Raw genomic sequence first — 11,447 nt, 5'->3', positions numbered from 1 at the left:
AATGTAACTGACTTAAGACCATTATTAAAATTTTCAAGCAGAGAAAACTTAGTTTCAATTCAACTAACAACCTCACTGATTTTATCTTTCTGAAAGCTAAGAAGAGCACTTGTTACACAGTGAACTTAAATATGTGTAGAGATACAAAATTTACTCTGGGGCATTCTGAACTGATCATCAGTTTAACACTTTATTTTTATGAGTGTCTGTGCCTCTGTGTGTGTGTGTGTGTGTGTGTGTGTGTGTGTGTGTGTGTGTGTGTGAGTATACACCTGAGAAAGTATGGTGACCTTGTAACTTGGTCCCAAAATAAAGTGTAATAAGTTGCGGTGCTAGGCACAACGGTCTTGGTCTTCAGCCACAATCATTCCAGACAGGGAATATGTGGGGTTACATATAAAACAGCCTCAGGACCCATTCTTAAAGGTCCTTTAGTGCTGTTAACATCTGTACTAAGATTATGATATGACTGTAGGGAAAAAAAAAAGAAGAATCATAGGAGTCTGAAAGTGGGCTAGAAAATCTTAGGGGGAAAAAGTGTTTTTTCACTTATTCAATTAAATACGTATTGTTCTGTTCACTTCAGACTCTAAAATTTGAATGCAATCAAAAGCAGGCTAGTTCTGAACTATTAGGACTGAAATAACCAGTTGCTTTTCTTGACAAAAGAATGGAAGTGATATTTTGCAACCTCTGGCTCTGCTGAGATATTTTATAGGGGTTTTTTTACACCAGTAAAAACTCAGCACACTTACTGTGCATACAAAACTGCCTAAATATTTCTTGCAGTCAATTCACTCATGAGAAATCATTAGCAATATGTGCAAAACATTTAAAATCTAGCTTCTCGACTTCTAAGGTAACAGTACAGGTTATATAACCTAGCACAAAAGATTTTTCATAAAAGGAAAAAACAAGGAACTTTAAATACAAAACAGCCCATATTTAAAGAGCCATCAAAGCTATGTCAGAAGTGACAAAAGATAGGGAAACAGAATGACAATGACATTCTGATCTTAATTCACATAATTTAAAAGTGGCAAGTTATAGCACACTTCCTCTTAAACTTCTGAGTCTCATTGATTCTGACAGAATGCTGTGAAACAGTACAAAAATAGACATTGATTAGTTACATAAAGAGTTAAGTATATGGATATAGATGTCTTGCTAAAGCTTTGCAAACCAAGCTCTGCCTTACTTTTGGCTACACAAGTTCACTTAAGACCAATGGGCAAGCAAGACCAAACACTGGTAAAGCTTTAATGAACATTACTGGTAAACTGACTGGCGCAAGAAGACCAGAGATGGCTTTGACCAAAAAGCTGTACTCTTTTGACTTTAGGTTTGGGGCTCTGTACCTAATGCCAGACTCATGCAGGGCAACAGGGAACAATTAATCCTGCTGTTATTTTCAGAACTCAGTTTCTTCAGATATACAATTTATTTTATAACTGGGGTTATACCTTGTCCACTTTGTGGATTTGATAGTGATATCCACTGTAAACACCCATCAGCTGTCTAAAGGTGCTTGTAACTCTGCAGAGTGAATTGTCCTGTTCCTGCACAGCTTTCACACTCTCAGTGACAGCCACTTAAGCGTTTCTAGATTTGGCAGCCATACTTCTGAATGTCAAGACTTGGTCCAGGCATATGGGGATTGTCCTCTATTTCAGAGGAATTGGAAGTGCTCCTCTGTCTAGTGAGCAGTGCTCATGATTAATTTTTTAAAATCACTTTTAGTGCTGGAAGATTTAGACATGTGAGAAGCAGCATTTTCATCATTAGGCAAGTGTTCTATAATGAAATCTTTAAACAATATTTAGAGGTCTAAATCCCTATGGAAATCTGATTATGACCTTGGTAAATATAAAATTACAGCAGAAACTACACATGTAAGTAGGCTGGAGGCTGAGTACTGCAATATGTAATGTGTAGATATTTTTGGTGGTACAAAAACAGAAGGTGACAGAAATGGACATATTTTGGCCCATTTTGCACTTGCAATTTTAGGGAAAATCTTTTTTCAAAAGGATTAAGAATCTGTGTGGCAAACTGCTCCAGAGGCTAGTGATCATAGCACTCACCACAGAGGAGCAGATTTTGGTAACAAGTTCTAGAGAAAGGTGGAATTCCTAGTGTGTACTCTTGCAGCTGAGTCCTAGGCAGCAGCAGAAGATGGATGCCACCTTCATCATCACCAGCACCACTACTGTTCCCCTGGATCAGTCCTTGAAGGTCACTCTGCAAGGCAAAATCTCAGTGGTAAAACTCTGGTGGCATGTCCTGTCAAGGCCTCGAGGTGCTCAGTAGCTGCAGGCCTTAACCAGAGATCTGTAGGCAGTAGAGAATTTACAACCAAACCTGTAAGCATACATAATTTAGCTACCATCATTAGGGTATTAATTGCTGAGTGTATGTTTTGAGATTATATATTTGGTATATCAAAAATGACATGACTAAACCACATCTATTTTGCATGGAGGTTTAAACTGCAACTCATCAGGAATACAAACTGCTTGAAGGCAAATATAAGCATGACAGACACAGAGAAGAAAAAAGCCCCAACAATATATGAGTCTATCCCTCATGCATGTGTCACTGCACAGCATTGTCTAGAGCGGGGCTCTGCAGAAAAATTGTTCTGGGGTCTTTTTAGGACACAGCACTACTACGTGCAAAATCGTTCCTTTTTTTCGGGAGAATGTGTATGGAATCAGGTGTTCACGTTCCAGCTCTTCACTGACAGCCCTGGAGAAAGCATGCGACGCTCAGGCCTGGGAAAACACTTTCTGATGCCTGCTTCCCAGCCTGCAAAACGCAGCAGCCGCGGCTGCTGCAGCGAGACGAAGCCGTAGTTCCTGTCCTTTCCTCGCCGCAGGTCGCTTCCAGGTGTGCGTACTGTACGTTCCAAAACGTGCAGCAGGCAGAGGCCGCAGCCGCCCTGCGAAGCCGGGACAGAACGCCCCGTCGAACACAAACGCGGCATTACAATGGATCATTCAACGACCGGGTCTTGGAGAGCTCCTCTTGCGAGTGGAGAACACCCTGGCCCTGTCACCGCTTCCTCCAGTACAGGCGGCGCTCCTTCAACAAAGCCGGGGGAAAAAAAAAGAAAAAGAAAAAAATAAGGCAGCAACAAAACTTAAATGACGTCGCATTCGGCGACTGTAGCAGGGCACCGCTCCGCACGCCCAGCAGCACGGGGAGCTGACGGAGCCGTCGGGCGGCCGGGGCTGCCCCGGCAGAGCCGCTGCGGCCCCTCTCGGGCGCTGGGAAAGGCCCGGCCGGGCCGGGCCCGGCCCGGTCCGGTCCGGTCCGGCGGGTCGAGGGCAGGCGGAAGCGCCTCGCCTTGGCGGCAGGGAGCGGAGGGGCAATTCCCCCGCCCGTACACGAGGACAGCGGCGATGCCGTACCCCCCTTTTTAAGGCGACGTTGCCCCTCATTAGCGCCTGTCCCCGCCGGTGCCCGCGGGCGGGGCGCAGGGCGGAGCCCCCTGCCGCCCCCTGCTCCCGCCGCGCCACCGCCCCGCGCGGAGGAGGAGGAGGCGGCGGCGGCGGGAGCGGCGGCGGCGGCGACAGCCGACACCGGCCCCACGTTACTTTGATTGACGGCTGAACAAATGTTTCCCCTGTTCGAACGCCGGCGCCGCGGAACGCCGGCGATCTGCGGGCCCCGCCTCGGGCGGCGGGCGAGCGGAGGCGGAGAGGCGGCGGGGAGCCTCCTGATTGGCTGCGGGCTCGCGGCGCGTCGGAACCCCACGTGGGGGAGAGTCCGGGGCCGCCCCTCTGCCCGGGTCCGCGCGCCCATTTGTTCGCGGCGAAGTGATGGGCATTAGTGCCGAGCGGCGATTAACGGCAGCCCGCCGCCCATTGGCCGCCGCCGCCGCCCTTCATGGGCGGGCCGCGAGGGGAGCGGCTGACAGCGTCGCGATGCTTGATGGGAGAAGTAGTCCCCAGAGCGGCCGCATGCGGGCAGTCTTTGCGTCGGGAGGACTGCGACTCCCAGGGTGCCCCGCGGCGGCGGCCTTCCGGCTGCTGTGAATATGTATCAGAATGTTAATGACGAGCCGCTGCTAAATTTGGTCAAAGGAGTCACTTCGGCAGAGCGTGCTGTGGGAGCGGCGCGGAGCGGCGATCGGGCTGGACCGGGCTGGGTAGGACACGGCTGGGCTGGGCCGGACCACGCTGCGCTGACGAGCCGAGTACGGGGCTCCGCTCTGCGCGTCCCCGCCGCCACCACCGCCACTTCCCGGAGTTTCGAAAGGCGCGGAGGGAAAAAGAGAGGAAAAAAAAAAAAAAAGACATAAATAAAGCTGCCCAGACCGTAGCGTATTTTTAAATCTTTCTCGCTCTTTAAATTTCTTTTTTCAATTAAAAAAAAAACCAAACAAAAGGCGGTCGAGCAGCACTAGCGGGGGAGATGCGGTGCGGGCGGTAGCAGCGAAGACCGGACCGCCGCACAAAAGGGCACCGCACCGCACGCACCCCCGCCGCGGCAGCGGAGCAGCCGCCCGACCGCCGCAGCCACCGTCCCCGCCGGGGCTCCGCGCCCCGCTTCGCCCGGCGCCGGGAGAGCCGCCGGCAGCAGCAGTAAAAGTTTTCAGGAAGGGAGGAAAACTGCCGGTGGGGGGAATCTCCGGTGGAGCGCGCGCCGGCGCCGGCGGAGGGGCTTTCCCCGCCCTCCTCCACCTCGCCCTCCGCCGCACGGGGCTCGCAGCCCGCCGGAGCCCGTGGAGCGGCGGCGGAGCTCGGGAGACCCGGCCGGCGTCGCCCGCTGACCGCCCCCGGGGGATGTGGCAGCGGCCCCCGAGCGTCGCGGACGCCGCCGCCGTCGCGCCTCGCTGCTGCCGGCGGTGCCCCGCCAGCCCCGGGGCGGCGGGGCCGGGGCGTCCCTGCCCGCTGTCTCCGCCGCCGCGCCTGCAGCCCTGATCCCCGCCGCTCCGGCCGCCAGCGCCCCCCGAAGCGGCGTGGATGATCCGCGACCTGAGCAAGATGTACCCGCAGACCCGGCACCCGGTGAGTGGCGGCGGCGGCCCCGCGGGCAGCGCTCAGGCGCGGGCACCGCGGAGTTGTAGCCATTTTCTTATTGTTGTCCGCCGCGTCGCCGTCGCCTCCCGGGGTCGGGGTTGGCTTGTTTGAGTTGCCCTCGCCCGGTGCGCGGCGGTCCCGGCGCCAGCCCCGCGTCCCGCGGCTGCCGGCGGTGCGGAGGGTCCGAGCGGGCGACACCTCTTCCAGCGGCGGTCCCGCACCGCCGGCGGACACGTCGGGGCAGCATCTCGGGCCGTTTGGGGCATCGCGCCTCCGCCCGCGGACGAGCGGGGACCGGGGGGCTGCGCCTCGGCGGAGACCCGGTGCGAGGGCCGCGGTGGGGGACGGCGGCGGGCAGGAGGTGGTGACCGGATGAGAGGGGGCGATTAAAAGACTTGATGTTCCTTGCTTGCAGGCTCCTCACCAGCCAGCTCAGCCCTTTAAATTCACCATTTCAGAATCCTGCGATCGGATTAAGGAGGAGTTTCAGTTTTTGCAGGCTCAGTACCACAGGTAAGACTGCCTACTTTGCCCGAGCCCCGCGCAGTCTTTCCTCTCGCCGTTTTCCGCGCCGCACCCGGAGGGACGGCGGGGCGGGGGCCCGGGACCCCTGGCGGAACCGGGAGCGGGGCGGACCCACCCCAGCCAGGCGCTCCGGGCCGGCTCCTCCACATCCCGCTCCGCTCCCGACCCTGGGGACGAGGGGCTCCGGTGGGCCCCGAGCCGAGCGGATTTTCTTGTTTTCCCCGCGCTCCGTTTTTGTTCATGTTATTTTATTTTATTTTATTTTGTTTCTTTTGGTCTTTTTGTTTACTTTTGGGTGCGGAGTGGGGGAGGGCGGGTGTTGATAGAAAAATATGTGTCTGGTTGGCCTCGTCCGCTGCTTTTCTTCGAAATGCCGCTCAGGACAGGCATCTTGTCTTGGCTCGGCCCCCTCGCGCCTTTCATTGACATGTCAAGTGCTGATAACCTGGAAGTGAGGCGGCGAGCTGTTTCATTATCCTTAGGTGGAACAGCGCTGTGTCCTCAAAGTGACAAGTGACTTCTGGCAGGATTGTTTAGCGGGCTTCAGAAAACCAAATAAACACTCGAGGCGTTAGTATTTACCACGGTATTCATTAAATTACACGTAGTATTGTGCTTGCAGTTCTGTCATCAGTAATAGCAAATAGCAAAAATTCAAATTCACAAGTTTTTCTTGAAGTGGTGATGTGCGTGTGATTCTTCTGTGGGTCGAGTAAAAGAAAGAGGTGTTTCTAAAACACCTAAATAAAAACTCTGAAACCCAAATTACATTTTTGTTAGTAGCTTTTCAAGCTTAACTGTTAAAAGATATGAACCCTGCGTGCTTCTTCTGTGAACCAGTGTCAGTGTTTAGTTTTTTTTGTCAGAAAAATAATTTTCTGTGGATACCACATGTGTGTCTGCAGTTCTTTTAGGAGATGAGGATGCTGCATGGTATCCTTTGAAAATGGAAAAGTGCAAACCTCCATCCTAAACTCCCAAGCAAGAACTGGAATACGCATTTTTGTTTGGGTAGTGGAGAAAAGGGGAGCAGCCGGTGCTCAAGAGAATGTCACTTTAGTGTTATGAAGTACCCATGCTTTTTCCTTTTTGTGTCTTGAACAGTTTAAAGCTAGAATGTGAAAAACTGGCCAGTGAGAAGACAGAGATGCAGCGACATTATGTCATGGTAAGCAAGCTGCGTAACAAATTCAAAATGTCTATTAGCCTGGCATACTGAGACTGACATACATTCGGGTTGCTGGAGGCAAACAGGAAGATTGTAGTAGCGCTGCTGTTGTTGAGGTTGCATCAGTGCTTCCATTATAAATCAGTAGTTTCTGGGGTCTTTTAACTTCTTTGCAGTGGTCAGTATCTGTGTGAAGCTGGCTTTTTAATCCTTTAAGCAATTGAGCATGTTTCTTCCAAATGCTAGTAAATCACTTGTCAGCCCTTTCAAGCTGTGTGCAAGTTCCATAGTGCGCCTGGGGATGATGTTTTCTTTTGCTGACTTTTTTGCTGACTTTTCCCAGTGGTCATGGTTCTGTAAAATGGTTCTGAAAAGTATTTTTTTCTGTGATGGCAGTAAGACAAAATTGTACGTAAGTGCATGCAAATCCAAAGTCTGCTTTCTAGAAGAACTGTTGCTCTTCGGCAGCTGAATCATTGTTTCATTAAATTGAGAATGTCAGTGATCTCAGCTGTGAAAGGGATTTCCTCAGTTGTTGTGGTCTGCCTGGTTAAATTATGTGCATAGAAAGATGTTTCTAAACAGGTAATTGTATGATGGATCATGATAAATCTAGAGGAACTCTTGATATCTCTCCTCTTGTACATCTCTGAGGGATTAGCCATTTTCCATATGCACAAGACAAGTAATACTCTTGTATACACAGAAAGAGTAAATAACCTTGAAAAAATCTTAAGGGAGAGCACAAGCAAATTGTAAGGCTCGCAGTTGTCATTTTAATGCCTGATATGCCTAAGTCTTGGAGATTGTTTGGTATTAACGTTGCACTGAAAAGAGTTCCCTGCAGTACTGGGGCACAGCAGGACGTACTTAGATTGGTGTGTCTGCTCTGGCCCTGAATTTCCATGCTCTCTCCTTTTTTTTTTTTAAATACCTGCCATTTAATTACAGGAATTTTTTGCGTTCTTTTTTTTTTAATTTAAAATATCGAATTGGTCTGTTAGACATTGCTGATTTATATGTTTATATGCTTGAAGCACTTTGGGTGTTTTTTTGGCATGTTTTATGTATGCTAGTGAATAGAATCTTCACAATTTTCTGCTTTTAATCCTTGACTCTGCTTGCGATTTTTTTTCATTATTTTGTTGTCTGTTTTTGCCTTATTTTACAGCTTTTCTTTGTAAATGTGACGTGAAACAATGTAGATAAAGCAAAAAACAAAGTTTATTCGGAAACACACTCTTTGCAGTTCCAGGAACTCTTCAAGGCAAATTAATGTGTGTAGGTTTGCATGTCTTTGTACAGATGATGTTTCAGTCAAAGTGAATTCCAAAATAGTTTTCACAATTGCAAAGTCTAATAGAGTAATTTTCTTTTTTCTTAGTATTACGAGATGTCCTATGGGCTGAATATAGAGATGCATAAACAGGTAGGTAAAGAATTACTTTTGTTGTAAGAATGCTCTGTATAATTTCTCCTATCAATCTTAAAACACACATATTCTGTGTGACTTGCTTTAATTGCATGCAGGAGTGCATCAGAAATTTTTTTTCTTCACCTGACCCTGAATCTTCTGTCTTATGTTTGGTATGCAGACTCTTTGTAGGTTTTGGTCTTGTCTGCCAGTTGTGCATAATTTGCTTGACTTTCCATATGCAATTTTTGCACATGCAGGCATTCCTATACTTCACAGGGAGAGTGTCTGTGAGTATGGATAGGTTTGTGGGCTGTATCTTCTTTACTGTCTGGTCTCAAACCCTCGGGGTTTATCTTTTGGGATATGTGTATTAGGAAGGGGAGCATGTGTGGAAAAAAATGGATTTTTTGGTTAACCTAGGGTGATTTAAGCTGGAGCTACAAATGCTGTTGATGTTACAGCCATTTTGATATTTCCCTCTGGCTGCTTACTTGGACTTCTGTCCAGAACTAGTGTGCTAGTATCTCAAACACAAAGGAGTAAATGATCTTTCTGTGATGGTGTAAGTATAGAATCATAAAATGCTTTGGGCTGGAGGGGACATTAAATATTATCTGGTTCCACCCAACCCTGCCATGGGCAGGGCAACTTCCACTAGATCAGGCTACTCAAAGCCCTATCCAGCCTGGCCTTGAACGTGTCCAGGGATGGGGCATTGTCAGCCTCCCTATTCCGGTGCCTCCCCATCTTCACAGTAAAGAATTTATCATAATATCTAAGCTAAACCTGCCATGTCTTCAGTTTAAGGCCATTTCCCTTTGTCCTATCACTACGTACCCTTGTCAAAGACCCTTTAGAGCTCTCTTGTAGGCCCCCTCTAGATACTGGAGAACTGCAATCAGTTCTGTGCCTTGAACTCTAGCACTCAGGCCAAGATTAGCAAGAGATTACTCAGCTAGAGCATGCTAATGTAAATTAGAGTTTCTTATTTGATAATGTGTGTTTTTTAACCTTCTCTAGAGGAGAATGAATTGAACATCTGACCTCTTTTCCAGTGAGGGAACTTTTTATGTAGTGGAGTTTAATACTGACAACTCATTTTAGCAAATGGTTGAGCAATTCACCAGAGTTGCTGGGGAGCATAAACTGCAGAAATAAAGAAATGATTGGATGGGAAAAGAAAGATCACCTGAAAATTGGTTTGTATGTGCTTCTGTTCCAAGTTAGGGATTTGGAATTTCTCTGGGTTTGGAAATAGAATTTCTTTATCTTGTTGATCTTTATCAACAGACTTTGAACTCAAAAACTTTTTCATGTTATTTATTATATTTTGTATTCCATTAGCACATCAATGCCACAGAACTGATTTGGGCCATTTTTGCTAGATGGCATACATACGAACACACTGGGATTTCCCTTCTCAAAGCATTTGCAGCTACATTTTGCGTTCTACAGCTCCAAACTTATGGAACCCTGTACATACACGTTATTTTACAGACATACATAGGTCTTTTGAATTCTGTGGGTCCTTCTCACAGGTACTGTTAAGACTCAACAAATGGCTGACAGGAAAAGGCAGTGATTGCAGAGATCAGATTGTATGCACATGCTGACTCTCTGGACCTGATCCTTGTTGTGTGTGCGGTTGGAAAGATTGGTCACTGAATCTAAGAGGTGTTGGGTCTGTTCTCAAATGAATATCCAGATTGTTTCAGGCCCCATTAGAGTAAAACAAAAAACAAAATAAAACCAAACAAATCCTCAGTCAGTAAAGCTGTAGATATGGAAACAATTCACAAAGACCGGAGTCTTTACAGGCCACCTACGTAGCAAATTCTTACAGGCGTTTTAAAGCTAGCATTGCAGTCAAACTTGTTTATATTTCTAGATACCCCATTTTTACAGTGGTGCTTTAGACTTACACTGACAGCACAAAATTCTTTGCAACAGAATCAGCTTGCAAGTGCAATGTGTAATGGAATTATATTAAGCAAGGGGGAAAAAAAAACCCCACAGCAAAGGACTTTAAACTTCTAATTTCTAAACATTTTACTTCAGAAATTTTATACATTTATGGTGATGGAGTCGTCAGTGATACTCTGCAGAAATTAAATACTTGGTGACAACTAAATGTGGGGATTACAAAGCACTGGGTTTTAATTGAACACCTTTTCCCAACACCATTAATTTTATTCAAGTTTTAAGTATTGTACTTTCATGCAAAACACTGAAATATTTTGTCAGACGATGAATCAAATTAGTTGTGGCTAAGAAACTTGTTCACTCACATTCTTAAAACTGATATCAATTTCCTGTCTTTCATATCTCCCTTTCTATTGACACAGTGTTGTATTTTTCCTTTTTCCTCTTGCCTCAGCAAATGCAAAATATTACCATTTTTCATTATGATCACGGTATTACGGTCCAGTTGGATATTTGTGTAGATGGCATTGATTGCTTCATTTGATGTGTGTGAAGCTGTTTTAGTCTACCACCTTAAGTTCCCTTTTCCTCCTCTCCCATCTTTGAATTTCACTCGGCTGAAATTGAGCAATTCACCCTTTTTTATTTTCCTTCTCCCTTGCCCCCCCAGCTTTCTAAATTCAATCATATAAAAAATCCTGAGGGCAGTTTATCACATTATGAAATACAGACAGCCCTGCAAACCACCTACTTATTATATTTTCTTTCTTTTTTTCACTTTAGCACAGAGGCATATCTGTCTTTATTTGTTTTTCTGGGCAGACAGCCTTGGTTCCTCTCGGGTTCTTTTCCAGATGTACTCAATGGATGCCCTTGTAATGGAAAGCAGGCAATAATGCGGTGAAGTTGCCCTTCGGCGTAATTGGGCCTAGTTCTCAAGATCAGGTTAGGCTTATTCACTTATTAGATTTGCGTCTCAAAGGGTTCAAGAGCAGGACTCCCTGGAGTCCTTGGAAGTACCCTAGTAATTGGTGGCCCTGATATTTGAAACCTTTGTGTATTTTTCTGTTAAAGCCTCTGTTCTTCTTGGCTGCTTCCAGCCACAGAGTATTTATTTTTAGAGAAATTTTTCACTGGAACAGAAAATGATGTGTGATAGAGTCATGACTCTGTGACTTAGCAAATTGATAAAAGGATAAACGTGCAGAAAGCAGCAGTAGTGAGTGTGCCTGTGTGGCTGGGGGCATAGAGGGGGGAAGAGCATCTCTTTTCCCACCCCTTATGTGATGCTCATCATCAGTCATCCTGTGTTGATTTTGATAGAAGACTATTAAAGTGAAACCTATGGGGAATTTGTCATTCTGAAAGGAAAGCTAATGTAATTAGT

The 11,447-nt window shown here is 47.0% G+C and overlaps 1 protein-coding gene across 1 annotated transcript in view; it reads left to right on the top strand.

Moving 5' to 3' along the window:
* The first annotated feature begins 4,795 nt into the window (after nt 1-4,795).
* Nucleotides 4,796-11,447, top strand: part of LOC131571517 (transducin-like enhancer protein 4) — a 98,630-nt gene continuing 91,978 nt past the window's right edge. Inside the window, exons 1-4 of the mRNA XM_058824263.1 lie at nt 4,796-5,015; nt 5,443-5,540; nt 6,657-6,720; nt 8,105-8,149. Of these exons, the coding sequence (XP_058680246.1) occupies nt 4,971-5,015; nt 5,443-5,540; nt 6,657-6,720; nt 8,105-8,149 (252 nt within the window). The 5' untranslated portion in view covers nt 4,796-4,970. The remainder of the gene's footprint in view (nt 5,016-5,442; nt 5,541-6,656; nt 6,721-8,104; nt 8,150-11,447) is intronic.

This window comes from Ammospiza caudacuta, chromosome Z (genome assembly GCF_027887145.1).
Source record: "Ammospiza caudacuta isolate bAmmCau1 chromosome Z, bAmmCau1.pri, whole genome shotgun sequence".
Lineage (NCBI taxonomy): Eukaryota > Metazoa > Chordata > Aves > Passeriformes > Passerellidae > Ammospiza > Ammospiza caudacuta.
Note: the sequence above shows the minus strand (reverse complement) of the source record. Positions and strands in the feature narration are given on the sequence as shown.